At 35.3% G+C, this 21,809-nt stretch overlaps 1 protein-coding gene across 8 annotated transcripts in view; it reads right to left on the minus strand.

Moving 5' to 3' along the window:
• PTPN13 (protein tyrosine phosphatase non-receptor type 13) overlaps positions 1-21,809 on the minus strand; it is a 235,138-nt gene that overhangs the window by 68,414 nt on the left and 144,915 nt on the right. For all 8 annotated transcript variants that reach the window (XM_058719585.1, XM_058719587.1, XM_058719586.1 and 5 more), the window contains 9 exons: positions 19,179-19,274; positions 18,469-18,562; positions 11,262-11,484; positions 8,175-8,249; positions 7,868-8,042; positions 5,703-5,856; positions 5,066-5,204; positions 3,540-3,692; positions 479-661 (listed from right to left, as the gene is read on the minus strand). In XM_058719585.1, the coding sequence (XP_058575568.1) occupies positions 479-661; positions 3,540-3,692; positions 5,066-5,204; positions 5,703-5,856; positions 7,868-8,042; positions 8,175-8,249; positions 11,262-11,484; positions 18,469-18,562; positions 19,179-19,274 (1,292 nt within the window). The remainder of the gene's footprint in view (positions 1-478; positions 662-3,539; positions 3,693-5,065; positions 5,205-5,702; positions 5,857-7,867; positions 8,043-8,174; positions 8,250-11,261; positions 11,485-18,468; positions 18,563-19,178; positions 19,275-21,809) is intronic.

Here is a 21,809-nt window from a genome sequence, read left to right on the forward strand (position 1 = left end):
AAAAAAAAAAGTCCTTTAGTTCATAAAATCCAATACATCTCTGGACTGCTAAGGTTCAAAAACAGTTGTTGTGAGGGACCCAACATTGAGCTAGATAAAATTTACTAGGGTTAAGTAATTATTTATTTTAAATATATTAGAGGAGCTTCTCCATGTGAGAAGTTAGTATGCTAGAATAAGTTCTGAATTAACAGAAAAGTCAACTTGGTTGTAATTTAACTAAAGTTAACTGAGCATGTAACCAGCTAGGAATGTATACTATTCTTTTAAAAATTACTTCCTGAGAAAACTAAAACCAAATAAAATCCTAATAATACTTCCTACAATTAAGAAAGGAGAGTAAATAGTATTAAAATGTATTAGCCCTACTGAATAGAAGGATGTAGAGTTTACTTGAGGAAAATCAACTAATATGTTACATTTGAAATTGACAACACCTATTTTAAAATGTAATGGAAAGGGGTTAAAATGGACATACGGAAAAAGAAATCTTCTTGGTTTCCCTCCATGGAAAGCGAAGGACCAATGTGCGAACTCCATTGTGAACCTCAAACACAAGGACACCTTTAGAACAGACTCCAAGCAATATTCCAGTTTGTGACTTTTTCTCAGGGTGCACTCGATGAAAATGAACTCCATATTCTGTCAGCCTTTGACAGACCTGTGGGAACAATACCACACCATAGCAATGCACCTTAGTAAAGGGTGGCATACAGATACAGAAGTTGTACCATCCTAGTTTAACATGGCAAGAACAGTTTTTTCAACAAATGTGCTGAATCAAATAGATATTCACATGCAAGAAAATGAATCTTGACCCTTACTACACCCAGTATATGAAAATTAACCCCAAATGGATCACAGACCTAAATATAGCAGCTAAAGCTGTAAAGCTTAGAAAATCTTTGTGGGTGTGGGTTTGACAAAGATATCTTTAATGGGACATAAAAAACATGAATCTTAGAAGGAAGAATTGGTAAACTGAAAATTTTACTCTTCAAAAGTCAATGATAAAATATAAAGGCAAGCCACCGACTAGGAGATATATATAAAAAGCAACTGCATCCAGAATATATTAAAAAACCAGGTACTTCTCAGCGATAAGGAGACACTTAACCAGATACAAAAAGGGGCAAAATATTTTATTAGACACTTCAACAAAAAAGATATATGAATGGCAAATAATGAAAAGATGCTCAATATGAAAGTAATTAGGGAAATATAAATTAAAACCACAACGATATACCATTACTTACCTATTTCAATAGTTAAAGTGTAAAGGACTGAACATACCAAGAATTTTGAGGATGCAGAACAACTAGAAATTTCACACACTGCTGGTAATACTATGAAGTTGGACAACCACCTTAGAACATTTGACAGTTTCTTATAAAGTTAAACATACACTTACCATAGATCCCAGCAACCCTACTACTAGGTAGTTACTCAGAAGAAATATAAACCATATGTTCACATAAAAATGTGTATTTGAAAGTTTATAGCAGCTCTATATCCATCAACTGATGAAAGTGTAGTACAAAGGAAAACTACCCAGCAATAAAAAAAAAAAAAAGGAAAGAAAGAAAAGAAAAAAAACCCTACTGATACACACCATACTATGGATGAATCTCAGAAGTATTATTCTAAGTGAGAAGAGCCAGATATAGAAGACTACATAATACGTAATTCTTTATATGAAATTCTAAATAAGAAAAAACTATGGTGATAGAAAGCAGATCAGTAGTTGCCAAGGGCTGCGGTGGGGGTGGGGGAAGTGGACTGATTGTAAAGGGACATGAAGACACTTTTTGGTATTGGAAATGTGTTATATCAGGGGTGGGTAAAACCTTTTCTTTGAAGGGCCAGATATGGGGCACCTGCCTGGCTCAGTCCAAAGAGCATATGATTCTTGATCTCAGGGGTGTGAGTTCAACCCCATCCTGAGTGTAGAGATTACTTAAATAAATAATTTAAAAAAATATAAAGGGCCAGATAGTAAATACTTTAGGCTTTTGGGGGAGGCGTCATACGATTTCTGCTGTAACTACTCAACTCTGCTGTTGTAGTGCTAAAGCAGATAGACAATATGGAAACAAATGAGCATGGCCAAGTTCTGATAAAACTTTATTTACAAAATATGCAAGCCACAGTTTGCTAATCCTTGTTCTTCATCATGATTATACAGATGGTGGTATATATATATTTCTCAAACTATATATATTTCTCAAAATTTACTGAACACTCAAAAGTTATGAATTTTATTGTATGTCAATTATGCCTCAATAAAGCATATTTGCAGAAAGATAAAAGTTTTTCAAAGGTAATGCAATATATAGCAGAAGTGTAACTTTAGAAAGGTGTATTCATGAGATTTAAAAAACCTCAGGTTAGAAGAAAGATGCTGAAGTTAAAGAGAACAGAGTAACAGTATACATTATTAGGAGTAGGGCAACCTACTGATGCATTATGCACACTACTTACACAGAGAAAGCTAATGCTCAGAAAGGTTAAACAGATTGTCCAAGTTCACACAGCTGGTTGAAACAAGAACTCAAGTGCAAGACTCTCTGACTAGAAATCCCCATACAAATTCTTACCACTGTGCTAATCTGCTTTCTATCTTTGCTAATAAAAAATGACAGAATTTGATATTTATGTCCTACAAGTATAAAAATGTAATAACCAAGGGAAAATATAACTACGTAATTTAATGCCTTTAAATGTTGACTCAAACAAAACAAACCACCTTGTCTTTCATACCATAAACTCTAGATTAAAGCTGGTGTAAGTCTGTGAGTGAAACCCTTTCATAGACACTTCTAAGGCTGGGAAACTTGGCTCCCTCCAATAAGGAGCAGCAAATGGAAGGAATACTGTTACATGCTAGGGAGGTGAACCAGGAGAATGTTCTGCAAGTTTCTCTTTTCAACAGAATACTATACTTGCTATTCTTATTGGAAGTTAACTATCTTTCCTGATCACAAACGCACTATTTGTCTGAGGTCTCAAAGAAAGCTGGTGGCAGAACTAGAATCATAAGTGAGTTTTTTCTGGCCCCCTTCCATTATGTGAATTATTAGATGTTAGTTGAAAGACCATTTTTAGAAGATATAATTGAATTTTAAGCCTTTTAAGAAAAAAAAAACAGTAATTCTAGAATCAATATGAACGCGAATCCTATACCCAGTCACAAAATTCAGTTGTTACTTTATAATGCTTCTTGATATGTTTATAATGTATTTTGAGTGTGGAATGGAATAAAAGCAAAGAATCCATAGCCAGATAGATATGGGTTCAAATCACTGTTTCACCCTACATACCGGCCATCGACTTGGGAGCACTACATTTCCTCTTTGAGCTTCAGTTCTCTCTTTTACAAGATAACTAAAATATCATGGTTTTAGTCAGGAATAAGTGACATGAGATAATGAATAGTATCCAGTTATTGGCAAATGAGGTTTTAGATATATGTCCTCCAATATTTCTTGCTTACTTTGAAAAAGATACAAAGTTTATCATTTGTAATCTTACATACTTACCTTTAAAAATTCTAACTCTGTCTCTTTTTCAGAAGCTCCCACATAGGTATTATGTAATTTGGGTAACTCTTCTTTAACATAGGATAAATCAAGTTTCTCCATCACTCTGGGAGGCAAATAATGTTCTAGTCTAAAATAAGACACACCATGAACCTGGAAAAGAAAATTAAAAAAAAATTTTTTTTTAAACATTTATTTATTATAGAGAGATAGAGAGAGACAGAGACACAGAGCATGAGCAGGGGAGGGGTAGAGAGAGGGGGAGACACAGAATCTGAAGCAGGCTCTAGGCTCTAAGCTTTCAGCACAGAGCCCGATGCGGGGCTCAAACTCACAAACTGTGAGATCATGACCTAAGCCGAAGTTGGTCACCTAACCAAGTGAGCCACCCAGGTGCCCCAAGAGAATGTTTTTATAAGCAATTCTGTTTGCCTTCTTCGTCCTATCTTAAAGTTCTTGCCTAAACTGAGAGGTAAGACACCAAAAAAAAAAAATTTTTTTTGTTTATTTATATTTTGAGAGAGAGTGAGAAAGAGAGAGAGCAGGGAGGTGCAGAGAGTCAGAGATTGAATCTGAAGTTGGTTCTAGGCTCCGAGCTGTCAGCACAGAGCCCAACACAGAGCTCAAACTCGTGATCTGTGAGATCATGACCTGAACCGAAGTCAGACGCCCAAAGGATGGAGCCACCCAGGCATCCTGAAGTAAGACACTTTTATTTAGACTTCTCCCTGAGGAGTTTTAGAGGGAATGCATCAATCTTTGTCTTTCATTGTGAGGTAAAATGATTTAACTGATTAACAAGCTTAAGGAGACAGACAAGAAGGGGCAAATATCACTACAGTCAGGGTTAATGTTATGAAGGATGCTACTCGAGTCGCAGAATCTTGCCCTTGCTTCTTCTGAGATCCACTTTTTTCTGGAATAATTGGCCGTGAACATCTGTTCTCTGCACTGTGAGCTCTGTCAGGTTCCCAGGCTATTGCTGCATGGACCCACGTGGAAGGCAGAAGACCCCTTAGATCTAGATTAGGCTGGTAACCCCTGTGCCTAGTATCTATTAATTAGAAATTGGGAGAAGATATCCTGAAACTATGAAACAGGAAATTTTACATAGGAGAAAAAAAAAAAAGGAAAGCTACAATGTATGATTTAAAAAAATTTTTTTTTATGTTTATTTTTGAGAGACAGAGACAGAGTGTGAGCAGGGGAGGGGCAGAGAGAGAGGAAGACACAGAATCGAAGCAGGCTCCAGGCACAGAGCCTGACGTGGGGCTGGAACCCACAAACTGTGAGATCATGACTTGAGCCGAAGTCGGACACTTAACCAACTGAGCCATCCAGGAGCCCCTATGCTGTATGATTTTATATACAAATGTATGCAGGGAACCTGGTCACTTTGAGGTACTAAACTAGCCTCAAAAATCTCCAAATCTAAATAGCAAACACATGAACTGGGTTCAGTTCTTAATTATGTTGAGGATAAAAGTATTAATAAAAAGGTGGCCCTGGAGAAAAGCAAATCCTACCTCTGGTTGATAATCTCCATATTCAGCCTGGAGAGCCAAGGATGCCAGCAATAAAGAAGTCTCATCATCACAGTGCACCCTCTCCTCCAAGATATCCTTTCGGAGCTGAAGATAATACTGATGACAGGTCAGAGTATGTCTAGAACAATAAATGCATGCAGAAAACATGTAAACTTTATCTTGAATCTAAGGTGGTTTTTATTATTGGCCTATAAATTTAGTTCCCAAGATGGTTTATTATTAAGCTTTTTAAAAAAATATTTATTTATTTGGGGACAGAGAGAGAGAGAGAGAGAGCATGCATGAGCAGGTGAAGGGCAGAGAGACGGGGAGAGAGAGAATCCCAAGCAGGCTGTGCTGTGAGCATGGAGCCCAACAAGGGGCTCGATCTCATGACCATAAGATCATGACCTGAGCCAAAAATCAAGAGCCAGACGCTTAACTAACTGAGACACCCAGGTGCCCCTATTATTTAGCTTTTAAGGCACAAGAATTTAATAAACTATGTTGAAGGAAATATTCCTTTTATGATAATAACATTATCATTGGTCAGAATCAAATAATTCAGAAGAAGTAAACTAAATGGTCAAAAGACTAGGCACCAAAAAGAGAAAGACAGAAACTCTTGTGTACTCACTGTATAAGAGTAACATCATCCATGAAAAATTTAATCCGGAAAAACAAAGTAAAATTAACAGTGGCTTTGCTCTTTTTCTTTGGTTCTTCTTTCCATCCCTCTGGGGCCACTTTGGTTAATTTTAAATCAGGATCAACAAAGAAATATTCATTATCTAAAACAGAAAGAGAAAACATTCAGATATAGTAAAATACTTTAATGTTTTCTTCTGATTCCGTCAGGTTTTTTTTTCTTTTTTATCAGACTTGCACAAGACAGTTTCACACGAGAATAAAACCGGATTTCTAAGGAGTATGGCAAGGAACTCTGAGGCACTCCATGTGGATGGGGGCAAGATGCTAGGGCTCTGTCTTGTAAGAATGAGGGCTCTATGGGCAGACAGAACTGGCTTCAACACCACTACATCATTTACTATCTGCGGGACGCTCAATAAATTATTTAGCCTTTCTAGACATCAATTTTCTTGTCTGTAAAATCAGGATAGTGCAAATTCCTGCTTTCTAGCATTGCTGTAGGGAACAAATGACCTAACGTATATAAACCACTTGGTAAAACACGTGGCATATGGTAGGCATTCAATAAATATTACCTATTATTTATTATTATTGAGCTTCCAACCGAAACCTAGGAGAAACAATAATCATCATTTTATTTCTATTTTTAATTCATTTAAATATTACTGATTTTCCAAGTAAAAATTATTCAATAAAATCTGACTTGTCCAGAATGTTTAAGAAATTAATGTATTATAAATAGAAATTCTGATTAATTATTCATGTGAATGGTGTCACCTGATTAGTCCAAAATTACAACTAGTAAAGTGACAGAACATTAGTAGGCACTAATTTAATATTTATTGGATGACTCTACCAAGTGAATTATTAGTTTTTAAGAAACAAGAATTCAAAAACTAAGTTGAAGAAAACATTTCTTTTGTGACAAAGAAGACATTATCCTGATCTTGTAGGGTTTCAGGATAATTTGATCCTTAGTTGTAATTTATAGTACTCTGTTGTCTAAGCTAAGTGAAATTTTGAGGTAAATAGGAATCTAAAATATTAAAGAGTGACTTATAAATATAATGATTTATTAAAGAAGCATTTATTAAAGCCCAACTCCAAAGCAAGCAGCAGCTATGGAAATTTGAAATGATAAATAGGAATGGTTTCTTTTTAAAAAAAAATTTTTTTTTAAATTAAGTTTATTTATTTTGAGAAACACAGACAGTGTGAGTGGGGGAGGGGCAGAGAGAGAGAAAGAGAGAGACAGAGAGACAGAGAGAGAGAGAGAGAGAGAGAGAGAGAATTCCAAGCAGGCTCTGCACCATCAGTGCAGAGCAGGATGAGGGGCTTGAACCCATGAAACTGTGAGATTATGACCTGAGCCAAAACCAAGGGTTGGATGCTTAACCGAATGAGCCATGCAGGCACCCCTAAATGTTTTATTTTTTGAGAGAGAGAGTGCAAGCAGGGGAGGAGCAGAGGGGGCGCCGCGGGGACAGAGGATCCAAAGCAGGCTCCATACTGATAGCAGCGAGCCCTACTGTGGGGCTTGAACTCATGAACTGTGAGATCACAACCTGAGCCGAAGCTGGATGCTCAAGACTGAGCCACCCGGGCGACCCAATAGGAGTGGTTTCTACTGAAGCTGTGCTCTGAGCCCACTGTGAATGTTTCAAAGTTCAGTGCACATAAAGCTTAAAAAATATGTAAAATGACTCATTTGCAGTCATGTACTGAAAACATTTAAAAAAGACACTGTATATTTCTTTTTGGATAGTAGGCTGAAGAAGTTGATGTGAGTGGGGATTCAGAAACAGGTCCTGCTATATATTCAAATTCAGATTAGCAGGATACTTAATTTCTAGAGTACATATGTAGGCAATTGACATATATAATGGTCCCCAAAACAGAATAATTAAAATCCACTTTTGTATAGTGAGAGCTAAAGGAAAATCTTCATGGTCAGGTATAGAAGACGCTACAAGACACAGCTATTAAAACAGTGAACCTAATTAGGAGAAGGGAGTTCCTAACTCCTACTTCTCAATGCTGACATGTTCATGTAGTTAACATTTCCCAAGACAAGTTGGGCAATAACAGGTATGGAAGTCAGCTTGTTGCCAAGTTTCTATACTACACCCTGAACTTAAAATATCTTGGTACCTCTGAGGGTAGCTAAAGCAAACAAATGATGTTCCACTAAGCCAATGTGGGCCACAACCATATCAAACACATCTTTACATATAGTTTTGGTATCACAAGTCAGTTCCAGTCTCTGCCCACTCAGAAGCATTATGTTTACTTTTCTTCGGTTATCTTCATTCTTCCCTTTCTTGGTCTACAATTGAAAAAAAAAAAAAAAGGAAGGACATCTATTAAAATGAATATTATAAGAATTTTAACTGTTTTTTAAAACAGTCATTACGGAAAATAGTTTCTAAGAGTGACACAAATTGGTTTTATTACTTACAAGGATAGATCGTGGCAAATCCAAAGATATAAAGGGTTCAATCGTCATTTTCACAAACTCGGGGCCAAAGAAATTCTGCAAATCACATAGGTAGAATGAACAGTATTTACCATTTACTCTAGTGCTTTCCTTAAAGGGAAAATAATACAATAATAATATAAACAGAAGTTCCTCCTCAGTTTCATCTTCGACAGTGATGTCAAATGTAAAGCCTTGCTTCATACTGTTTTATAAGTTTTTCTTTTTTTGGCCTTTAGATAAACTCAGATGCTCAAACACAGTGGTAGTCTTAATTACCGATGTAATACAATTATCAAGTTCATGATAAGGATTCGGTTTAGTACTGCTAATGTGTCAAGTGATTGAACACAGTTTCATTTGTTTTAGAGAGTGATATTTAAAGTATTCCAAAACAAATCACAGTTAAAGGACAACATGTACTTGTAATTACAAAATATACATATCTATTCATAATCATGTTTTTGGAACACTGTGACACTGTATCTTTTTTCTTTTTCTCTAAATAGTGACAACTAGGGATATTAAGGCATCAGTCTTTGTCCCCAACTGCTGCCTCTAGTGAGAAAACATTGTCTCAGAAGATGGGGGAGATGGGGGAGACAAAAGTGGAGTCCACACACTGCATTTACTGCTTTTTAATCTAGTCTTTTCCTTTACCTCTTGTATATCTAGAAGTTTTGCCAAGAGTGGATAACTAGTTGAGGAAACAACTTAAACTCTAGATGGGAGTAGGATTCAGAATAGACTGAAAGCTTATGTCCAAATGGACAAGGGCTATCTTGAGGCCAAAGACAACAGGTGGTGTGTGTGCATGTGTGTGTGCTCGCGTTAATGCACATGCATGTGTTTGCACTAATGAAGGCTACCAGAGTTTTATTGGTTTTTTTGTTTTTTGTTTTTTTTTTGGTTTCTTCTTTGGCTTCATGGTGTGGGAATTCTATCCAATTAACCAAGTGTGGAACATGTGACAGATACCATTTAAGTAAAACTTTAACATTAAGTGCCTGTTAATACTCAACGAACCAATTGGTAGGCCACATTTTAAACGAGAATAGAAATAGAGCAGAAAAGATGAAAATGGTCTGCCGTGGGAAACACAGAATCTAATACAGATCAACTAAGGCAACAGTATATAAACAAGTTAAAGTGTGTCTGCACCAAAAGTAACAGAAAAAAATTAAAGGGAAAGAATACCATTTATGAATCTCTAATGAGCCACAGTTCTGCATTAGAACTGTGTATATATATATATGCGCTCTTTATGCTTTATGCATGCCTTTAATTATTGGGGACCCAACTAAATTGTACAATATTCTGCCTAGTGCTTACTTTTGACAAAGGTATTGGTTCTAATCATAAATTGATGAGACCTCATTGAGTTTCTTCCTTTCAGCTTAAAATAAATTCAGTTATGTTTTATTAGAATCTAATAACTTTAAAATTGGATATCTTATAAAGTATGACCCAATACCACATTCTAAAAATTAGCATGAGTAAGGCACAAACTGGTTTAAAAATTGACCTAAAGTCATTTAACAGCATTATTAACAATAGAAACCAAGTCTTCGAATGTGTGGTTCAATGCAATTTTTACCCAATACTATTTCTTCTTAGAAAACTATGACAGAAATTTGAATTCTCTCAACTCTAGGGCATACAAATGTGCTTTTAAGATAATTCTTTGAAATAAGCAACAAAAAACAAAACAGAATGGGGTAACACACTTTGTGCAGAGCTAAAAAGAAAAAAATTCACTCTAGATTTTATTACTTTTACTACTATTTATTTCATGTTTGAAGAGTTATTTGTGAAGGAACAATACAAAAAAAGATACTGCCTCACCGATCAAATTTATGATGATAAAAAAAATGACAGTATCCAGAGTAGTTAAGAATATCACGAAAAGGCATGATCACAGGAAGCATAAATTGGTACAAACTTTTGAGGGGCAATTCGACAATACATATCAAATGTCCTAAAAGGTGTTGGCCTTTGACTTCGCTATTCTATTGGGAGGAAATTACCTGCAAAGATTTAGCTAAAGGGATGTTCATCAGAGCGTTGCTTACAATAGCAACAACAACAAATTAGAAATATTTTTCATGTCCAATAACTGGAAACTGATTGAAGAAATCACCATACATGATAAAGGCACATAATGGAGTATTTTACAGCCATTAACAATATTATAGAAGATGTTAAATGTTCAAGGTATTTTACATGAGAGAATTGTTTATTTTGAGCTTATGTTTATAAAATTATATAGGACATATGTTGAAAGAAAAATATAAACTAACTGAACATTTAAAAAATCCTCCACTGATACAAGATGCAGATTTGTTCCTTTTGTCTTTGAATATTGTAATATAAAGATATGATACTTGGAACTAATGTGGTCATCTTTTGACTACAAAATAAATTGCTATCAAAATTCTGAAAATGGCAGAGCAGAAAGTTTGAATGCATTTCATAACATTCTTGAGCTTCTGAACCAACATTTAGTTCTCTATTCCTGATCTTGGTTTGTGGGATAATAAATTTCTTAATATTAAAAGATAATCTCCTACATTGCTGAATAAATCTAGGTGACTTTAAGGATCATGAATATATTTTTAAAATATACAGTTATTATAAATCCATTTAATGTTATTCTAAAAATGAAATCATGAAAACAGCTAAATATTTAACATCAACCAATATGATATTTAACACTAATAGATTAATATGGGATTTCAATTTCATCTACAGGCAACTTTAGGACACCTATAGAATTCAAAAAGTATTTTGCATACTATTTCCCTGTGAGACCAAGTTTATTTATTTTATTTTTTTTCCATAAATAAATTTTATTTATTTATTTATTTATTTATTTAATTTTTTTAAAATGAAATATATTGTCAAATTGGTTTCCATACAACACCCAGTGCTCATCCCAAAAAATGCCCTCTTCAATACCCATCACCCACCCTCCCCTCCCTCCCACCCCCCATCAACCCTCAGATTGTTCTCAGTTTTTAAGAGCCTGTGAGACCAAGTTTAAATGCAGTAATCTGAGAATTAACTTACCCTCAGTTTTCTTTGGGTCATGGCTGTTTCAAGGGCCATTTCTCTTAAGGGATCCCTGCTGATGTCAAGCATAGAGGCTTTGATTGTGTCTCCTGGATACAGGCTCAACCGAGACTGTCTAAGGGCCATTCTGGCTTGCAGCTGCATCATTTCTTCTTCTTGCCGTTTTAGCATAATCTCTTGATTAATTAAGTTGCCTTCAAGGGGTGTTTCATATTGTCTACTATATAGAAAAGAGAAAAGGGTTGGGAAGAAAATAATTATTTTAAGTCCAATCAAGGGAAAAAAAAACATGTTAAGTAAGGTATCAAGAATTTACACAGATTTTATTTTGTCATCTCAGAATAACCCGTGCAGTAACATTTCAATCCTACTTTTTAAATGTATCGATATAGTATGCTGCCCCATTTTCACTGGATAGATCTATATGTTCCACCTCTTCTCTGAACATTCTAGCATCCTCTGAACACTGCTTCCACTGCGATTCTCTTCAGATGGGGCTGTTTTATTCTTAGAGTCCTGTATGTACCACTGGGCCTGGAGATGGGATAGAGATTTCCCTTAATTCTTCTATCAGCTTCCTGACCCTTGTTGACCTACAACAGCCCCCAGCCTCCCTGAAGTACATGCTATGAAATCACTCAATCCACTGCTCTGCTTTGCTGTAGATATTTATTGTCCTATTGATCAACACTCCCTTATTCATTAAAGATTTAAGTGCCTGACTCAGTCCTCTTCTCCACCAGTGCTCCTGTCATCATTTAAGGTGGTGTCACATAGACTGAGGAGTCCTCCAGCACTCTGGCCTCCTCCACTTCTGCCAGCCATCTACTCCCATGGTCATGCTGCCTATAAACAATAATTGTCTATTTCTATCCTCCAATGGCCTCTCCATATAATCCCTTCTTTTTTTGTCTTTTTTCTTTTTCTTTTTAGCTCACTACTTCGAATACCCTTCTTCAAATAATTCATTGACTCCATCACTTTCTGTTATCTCTTTGCCCTTATCCTGCTTGAATTCCAAAGCCCGTTATTAAAATCACCCCTTTGCAAACAATCTCAACTCTCCTGAAACTGCAGAACCATGCTGACTGATCTCATTGGGCTCTCAGCACTGCCTGGTAACTCATTTTCTTAGAGAACTATTTTATATCTTCTTCCTTCCCTTTTCTTTTCAAAGCTCAGATACTCTCTCCTTCTCTACTGATGACCTTTCCCCAGTTGTCTTGGTGAAATAAGAAGCAATCAGGAAGTAACTTCCTCATCCTTCTACCACCAAACTTTCCACATCTACGTCCATATATTCTGCCTTCTCTTCTGTTACAACTATGGTCTCCTGCACACTCACATGGGCCCAATACCTCTACTGTGCATAAAATTCCACCCCCTCTCCTACTCAAAGACTTTGCTCCTGCAATTATCCCCTCACATGCATTGTACACTATGTTATTTTCATTAGTATACAAAAATGATATACTATTTCCTACTCAGAACAGAAAATCCTCCTTTGGTTCTACAACCCCTTTTAGACTCTATCCCATTTTTTTTCCTGCTGTCTTTTAGAGTAAATCTCTTCAAATTATTTAAGCTTTATCTCTACTTCATCTCCCAGTCTCTTAGACTCAAACCAATGGTTTTAGTCCCTACTATTCCACCGAAGCTGTTCACAAAAATGACTGACCTCTATGCTGTCAAAGCCAAAAGATAGTTATCAATTTTCATTTTACTTGACCTCTAAGTGCCAAAAGATATAGTTGCTCAGTCCTTCCAATTCTTAAAACATTTCCCATTGGGAAGTCCATGCTCTTTTTATTTTCCTTCTACTTTAGTGGCTCTTCCTCCTTAGTCTCTTTTGCTGGCTCCTCCTTCGTTTATAATCTAGTGTTTAGACTACAACAGCCCTCAGCCCTCCAGATTTTCCAAGTCTCCATATATACTCCATACCTACATGATCTCATCTAATTACATGGCCTTAATTACTTTACATTTTCCTATAACCCAGTCTCTCCTCTGAATTCTAATTCTATTTGCCTACGTGAGTGTTTTACTTGGATGTTAATATCCATCCTTAGGTTAATATGTCTCAAACCAGATTCTTGATATTTCTCCCCCATGTGGAAGCTTTTTTCAAACTGGTTGCTTACAACACAACTGGGAATCATTCTTGATTCCTCTATCTTGCAAATCCCATGTCCAATTGAGTAGCAAATCCTGTAGGCAGAACCTTGAAAATATCTGTATCTGAGTCTTCTCTATCACCAACATACTAGTCTGTGCTGTATCCATCCAAATGTACTACTATCACTGTCTAACTGGTCTCTTGCTCTAATCTGTTCTTCACAGAACAAAACAGAGTAATCCCATTAAAATGTAAATTAACACAACTGGGAATCATTCTTGATTCCTCTATCTTGCAAATCCCATGTCCAATTGAGTAGCAAATCCTGTAGGCAGAACCTTGAAAATATCTGTATCTGAGTCTTCTCTATCACCAACATACTAGTCTGTGCTGTATCCATCCAAATGTACTACTATCACTGTCTAACTGGTCTCTTGCTCTAATCTGTTCTTCACAGAACAAAACAGAGTAATCCCATTAAAATGTAAATTAGATCTAGGTTTTCAAGCCATCCAATGGCATCCCATTAAACTTAGAATAACATCTAAAGTATCCACCTAAGTTTCTGAGGTCTGACATGATTTGGGTCCTGGTTACCACCCACTCTGCCCCCTTCACTCATCCTGCTGCACCCACACTGTCCTTCCTGTATTCCTCTAACAGTCTAACATGCAACACATCTCCCATACCTCTACTTCCTCAAGGCCTCTACTTTTGTAATTTCTTTTGTCTGGAAGAAACCCTCTGCCTCCTGATATCTGCATAGTTCACACTGTCCCTTAAAATAGTTTTCTCTTCAAATGTAACCCTTTGGAGAGGACTTCTCTAATTGCCCAACCTATGTAAAATAGAACTTGGACATCACACCCCTGCACTCTCTATCCTTTTAGCCTGCCTTCTCTTTGTTTTTTTTTTTTTTTTAATGAAATTTTCAATGAAAAAAAAATTTTATTATTGGGGCACCTGGGTGGCTCAGTGGTTAAGCATCCGACTGTTGATTTCGGCAGAGGTCATGATCTCATGGTTGTGAGATGGAGCCCCACGTGTCAGGTTCATGCTGGGTGTTGGAGCCTGCTTAAAATTCTCTTTCTTCCTCCCTTTGCCCCTCTCCCGCTTGCATGTATCTGCTCTCCCTTAAACAATTTTTTAAATTATAAAAGTGTAGTTGATATACAGTGGTTTATTAGTTTCAGGTGAACAACATAGTGATGTGACAATTCTATATTATTCAATCTTACCACATTAAGTGTCATCACCATACAACATTATTACAATATTCCTAAGTATATTCCCAATCCTGTATTTTTCCTTTCTGTGACTTATTTATTTTATAACTGGAAGACCATACCTTTTAATCCTCTTTATCTAATCCTCCTTCATCCCTTCCCACTTTGGCAATTAACAGTTGGTTGATTAGTAAGTCTGTTCGTGTTTGTTCATTTGTTTTGATTTTTAGATTCCATATATAAGTGAAATCATATGGTATCTGTCTTTCTCTTATTTCACTCAGCATAATACCCTCTAGGTCCATCCATGTTGTCGCAAATGGCAAGATCTCATTCTCTTTTATGGCTGGGTAATATTTCATTGTGTGTGTGTGTGTGTGTGTGTGTGTGTATGAGAGATAGAGAGAGAGAGAGAGAGAGAGAGAGAGAGAGTCCGTGTTTTCTTTACCTATTCATCTACTGATGGGCACTTGGGTTGCTTCCATCTTGGTTATTATAAATAATGTTGCAATAAACATATAGGTGCATATATGTTTTTAAATTTGATATTTTAATTTTCTTTGGGTACATATCCACTAGTGGAATTATTGAATCATATGATAGTTCCTTTTTAATTTTTTGAGGAACCTCCACACTGTTTTCCACAGTGGTTGCACCATTTTACATTCTTAGCAACTGTGCCTGAGGATTCCTTTTTCTCTATATCCTCGCCAATGCTTGTTTCTTATCTTTTTGATTTTAGCCATTCTAACAGGTATGAGATGATATGCACTGTGGTTTTTAAATTGGATTATTTGGCTTTTTTTGGGGGGAGGGTTGAGTTGTATAATTTCTTTATATTTTAGCTATGGTCCCTTATCAGATATTTTCATATAAATATTTTCTCCCATTCAATAGGTTGACTTTTCATTTTGTTTATGGTTTCCTTCTATGTGCACTCTCTATCCCTTTAGCATGCTTCATTTTTTTTCAAAGCACCATCATTATCTGATTTTTTTTTTTTTTTTTGTATGGTCTTGTTCATGGCTTTATCTACAGTACCTAAAAGTTGCCAGTACATGGTAGGTTCACAGGAATCATTTCTTGAGCAAATGACAGAATATAATATTATGGCTCTCTCACTTAAGGGGGTCTAGTATAATAATAAGAATTTGAATCTAGACATTTTAACCCACACCTGTTATTTTCATCAACTATATTGGCCTTCTTGTTCAAATTATTTTATACCACAGCTACAAACAGGTAGCCAAAATGACTAATTATCATTTAATCTCTCTCAACACAATATCTGGTTGAAGTTCCTATAAAGGCTAAAAAGTTTGAGACCAAAAAAAAAAAAAAAAAAAAACCCAACAAAAAACCCAAAATAAAACAAAAATAAAGACAAAGCAAACAAAAGAACAAAACTAAGAAAATCTGGATCATTTAGGAATGAATAAACAGGTTGTTTTAAGTCAGAAAAACAGGCTACCATGTCAAGCAAATAGGTTCAGAAGCCATGGGAATTGTACTACGTATAAACTGAACTTTGTAAGTTAACACAGAAAAAACTTAGAGATGTTCTTTGGAAAATAGCTTTGAATATCCTTTTTGGTCACTGAAAGACACTTTTGATAACTCAGAATCAAAAAATTACTCATTCTGCTGCATCTGACTCATAGTTTCCTGTTAATTTCCCCCCACCCTTTACGATACAAATCAATAGACTGCCTGGATCTGTTCTTCCATTTGATTCCAGCTAAAGGGAATGGAAATTTTTATAAAGAAGCATGCAACATGTCAAAATACAACACTATTTATAGATCTCACAAATATATGACCTAAAGAACAAAACAGGACCTCCTAATTGTGTGCCAGCATGCTAAGGATGTTATCAGAAACCTTTGTATACATTCAGAAAATTCTGTGCTTGAATAAGGAATTTAGAGTATTTTAGTTAATGTGTTTTCCTGTGGGCAGAAAAAGAGGGTGAGACTTGTCTAAAAGAAGTTGAGTTTAGCATATTACATCAAGTTTAATATATACAGACTTAACAATCTACTTCTTGAAATATTTTTTATTATGTTTTCATCTAATGGAGATGCTATGGATGCTACATGGAGTTTTTTTCTCCTCTTAAAGTATGAACTAAAAGATAGTTTATCATTAGAACACAATTTTATAAGCTAAAGTGGCCTTAAAATTAACATCCCCTAAAAATAAAATCAGTCAGAACTAAGGTTCTCTCATAATCTTTTGAGGTAACTCACCAAGAAAATTGAAATAAGGCTCACAAAATGACTTAATTTTATTTGGAGGAATATATTTTTAAATAACTAACAAATGAACTATAAAATCAATTAATTTTTAAATCATAAGCTTAATAATTCTCCTGTTGTTATCTTTACTCATGCTTTTCATCAACCTAAAGGGCATCATACTATTAATATAAATTTTCTCCAAATTAAACATATAGATAGGAGTGACTCCCTCAATTCATCATAGAGCTTAGTGCATTTCAATATTTGCTTCTTACTGCTGTTCATCTCCAAATGCTTTTGTGTCTTTAAGAAAATGTATAATACCAAACATAAATCTTTTTGTCTCTTACCTCTTTGTTCAAAATTACTAAGTCGGGGTCTCACCACATTGGGGTCTTATTAATATAAAATTCTATTATGCAAATATAACACAGCTTTAGGTAAATGAATACTTATTAGAGCTTTCCTCAAAGTAAATAAAGTATCATGGACTATCTTAAAAAAGCATAAGAGAGAAGAGAAAAAGACATAAATTTAATAAAAAATGGAATGCTGAAAGGAATTACTTTAGTGCAATGTAATTAATTGCTTGGATTCTAAACCCTAGATAAATTGTCTGCTTTAATCACATGGCTAGGGTTACCTGGTCTATTAATAGTTTACGGGTGTGAAACAGTGTCTACCAGAATTAATTAGCTTACGGGCAAGTTTCTGTTAATCTCCAAATGATTCTTTTGTATATGGTGGCACTTGAACTAAACGAACTGAGGTATCAAATTTAAAAGGATTTGCATGGTTTCTAAGTAAATTCTAAAGCAACCTTTTTATAAATTTCAAATTAATGTTTAACATTAACAATATGCTTTATTCATGTAAGGGAACTGTGCACATGTGAAAAGGATACACAGCAATATATTCACTACTGGTTTGACACTTTTTGCTTTAAACAAAGTAAATCAATATACAGCTATGATACTACCATCCTAAGCCCAACACATGAATAATACCTAACACCTTATTACAAAGTCGACCATTTCAGTATGAAAATGAACTCTAAACAGCCCAAACTGGACTTAAAAAAAAAACACAAGTTAAAAAAAACAAAACAAAAACAAAAAAACACAAAGTAACCTCTTGTAAGCCAGTAAATATGTAGTGAATAATTAACTTTTTACATAATAGGTTATTTAGTAGTAACCTATTCATTATTCATTCAACAAATAATACTCCCTGAAAATCTGCTTGTGGAGCCTATTCAACCTTTCAAAAGAGAAATTATTGTCTTAGAAATCAAGGTTTACTATCTTCTCACAGATGCTTAATGCCATGCCTTCTGAACTTCCTGTTAATAAATGATTTTATATTCATATTAACAATTTTAATTTCAAACACAGACTATAAATAATCAGAGCTAATTCTAATTTTAAAAGATGCAACAACTCAAACTACTACAATGTCTTTCACATAATTAAATGAATTTCCAAGAATTAAAAAGAGGAGGGAAAGGGAAAATGGAGAAAATAGAGAAAAAAGGATAATTTTCAAAAATTCTCCTTGATTCTAATAAAGGAAAAAAACCCATGTGTCACTGGAAATATATTACTATTTTTCCTATCACATACCTTGGTCTCTGTGATGGGCCTTGACCTGGGGTTTCATCCAGCCCTGGGAGACCACTGTTGGACTCAAACCTTTTTGAAGCTTCACTTTTTCGTACTAAAGAATGAAAAAAAATAACACAGGTAATAAAAATATAAAGTAACTTATTTAAAACTAAAGCACTGAGCAGATACATAAGATAATTTTTACAAATTATATTCATACCACCAAATTAATGATATGTCATTAAACTCTTCAGAGGTAAGTTATTTTTGAAGACAGTGAATTATTTCCTATTATGAAAATGACTATATTGTTATTTGATGAAACTGCTATTAAGTTCCTATAATACTGTTAATATGAGTAACTGGCAGCTTTTTATAATTTTTAAATTTCATATAAAATTATTCTTTTGATACCTTATATCTTAACACTACTGAATAAGAAGAACATTCATGGATTCAAAAAAAAATTTTTTTTTAATGTTTATTTATTTTTGAGACAGAGAGAGACAGAGCATGAACGGGGGAGGGTCAGAGAGAGGGAGATACAGAATCTGAAACAGGTTCCAGGCTCTGAGCTGTCAGCACAGAGCCCGACGCGGGGCTCGAACTCATGGACTGCAAGATCATGACCTGAGCCGAAGTCGTATGCTCAACTGACTGAGCCACCCAGGTGCCCCTGAAAATTCATGGATTCTTAAAAACATTTTGGTAATTCAGATGCCTCTCACCTTGTCGGAAATCTGATTCAGAGGAAATAATAGATGGACTTTCACTGGAAGTACTAAAGATATCACTGTGGTAAGTTTTATATCTTCGAATTGGTTCTAAAAGAATTAAAAGAAAAACATTAGAAAGCAAATCCGTTTCTGTTCCACACAAATCCGATATTGCATTTACTCTTATGAGACTAGAACATTTTATGTATTGCTTTAAATTTACCAATTGCTGGATGATAAACAACGTGATTCCAATTTTGAGGCAGGTTAGCATACTGGTTAAGAACCTGGACTCTGACACCAGATTGCCTGGGTTTGAATCTCAGCTCACTACTTTCCAGGTGTGTGACACCTTAAGAAGGTAACTGAAGCTTCCTGTGACTCATCTTCAGCTGAAAAGGGGGTATAATAATAGTGTACACCTAGTAGTGTTGTTGCGAGCATCAGATGAAGTGATATATGCAAAGCTCTTAGAACACAGTGGATGTTATATAAACATCATCATTAAGCAGTTTTTGAAAGGTCACTATGTGTAATTCTCTGTGTTACATGCTATAAAGGAATAGAAAACCCAAAGACACAGTCCCAAGCTCAAATAATTTAAAATGTTTAAGGACAAAAATACTTAATTGAAGACAGGATGTTTAGATCTACCAGAATGAGATGAATAAGCATTGGGAGTGTGTGTGTGTGGGGGGGTACTTTGTGGGGTTGTGCAGTGTGTGCCCTGTAAAAGGTGGGTAGGACCACATTAAAATAAAAATTCTATCTTCTAAATGTTTCTAATTCATTTCTCTTCTTCATACTCACAGTCATAGATCACTATTCATCTCATGTCTAGACTACTTCATGTATCCTAGATTCCCTCTTCTGCAATCTTACCCATTTCATATTATGATTCACATTACAGAGAGTGAACTTTCCAGAAATAAAAATCTGGGCATATTGCTATCATCTCTTAAAGTTTCAAAATACAGTTTATAAACTCCTTAGCTTGATATTCAAAGCCTTTAACAACCTGGTCTCTGACTACATTTATAGCAGTGGCTCTTCATATTGTGAAGTCACAGATACACTTGTTAGAATTAGATGGAAACTACAAACCTCTCTCTACCCACTCCCCAAAACATACAAAAATACATTTAAATAGGGCTTTAAAAACTCAATGTAAAAAAAAAATCGACTGAATGAGTTATCTGAATCTTTGTGGCAGATTGGAACGTCTGAGCACGATGTTAATCAGTGGATAATAAGCCTGCAGATTGGGAAAGACTGAAATTGCAAACGATAGTGGGGAAAATTGATGAAAAAATGTGCTGAAGGAGACAGGAAATGGAAAAACACCCCAACATACATGGATGGTCAGTTTGGCAAGGAGGAAGAACCTTTTCTTCATAAGAGAAAGAAATGATGAACAGGGAAAGAGTGAAAATATAGAAGGAATCCAGGATACTCATATCAGAAGTTGCCTTACTCCTGGTAATGAAAAAGTGCATTACTCCTGGGAATCAGTGGCCGGGAACTTCAGAAGAGTAAAGAAATTCTGCTATGAAGAATTTATTGATAAGAGTCAGTAAAAACCACATGACACCCTTTATATAGCCATGAGAGTATAGATTAGGTTAGAATGCATGAATTTTATTGGAACCAATCAGAATGGTTTTGTGGCTTTTTCTTGGCAGTAGAGAAGGAAAACCATGGGAAACTCCTGGAACTGAGGGGAGACATGGGATGTATGACAGCACACAATGGAGACATGTGAGGGATTCTTTTTTTATTAGTTTGCAAGCTTGAGAACAGGAACTTTGCAGAATGAATTATTCCTGTGCTGCAAGGTGTTCACTAGAGATTGTTGAAAGAAAAAGAGATGGATAAATGAATGAAATAGTCAAATGGCATCACAGAACCAGGGCGGAAATGATGTGCTGGCAGGATCAGGAGGTCATGCTGAGGCAAAACTTTAAAGAGGTGAGAGGAGTAGAAGTAAAAATGGCCGTGGGCTTGATGGAGATGGAGTTGCCATTGTTCTTGTGCCAATGTTTACCTGGGACAGTAGGCTTAATATAGAAGACCCCTACTTTGTTTAGCTTTATACACACTGAAAATGAGTATTAAATAATACTATAATTAGTGGAAAGGGTTTTAGGGTTAAAAATCCAAATATTTACCAGTGTTTCTAAAAAATGATTCCATTCTACCACAAGGAAGTCTTACAGTAAATAAGATAATTTTTAAAAAACTCCTCTGGCTTAAGATAAATGTGATTTGAAAAGATTGTAGAAGACATCAGACAATGGTTTTGTTTAATTCTATTTAAATGTAATGAACATAGTTAAATGGTTACTTAAGAAGAACTGCTATTTTCAAGGGGCACTGACAAGCTTTTTGTTGTATTGTTATAGAATCCCCATGTTAAACTTCTGAGGGATTTTTCCAAGGTAACTTGAACAAATTACAAACCTGGCATTGCGATGTACACAGCACAGTAAATAGAACGAACAAGGCCAAGGAGTGGACTCAAAAGTACAGAGGCAATACTGTTTTTACTTTACAAAGAAAAATACGAAGTTGCAATATGCCTACTTAGTAGATAGAGAACTTCAGTCACTTAGATGTTATGCCATACAATAACAATTTCATACC

Source organism: Neofelis nebulosa, chromosome 3 (assembly GCF_028018385.1).
Source record: "Neofelis nebulosa isolate mNeoNeb1 chromosome 3, mNeoNeb1.pri, whole genome shotgun sequence".
NCBI lineage: Eukaryota > Metazoa > Chordata > Mammalia > Carnivora > Felidae > Neofelis > Neofelis nebulosa.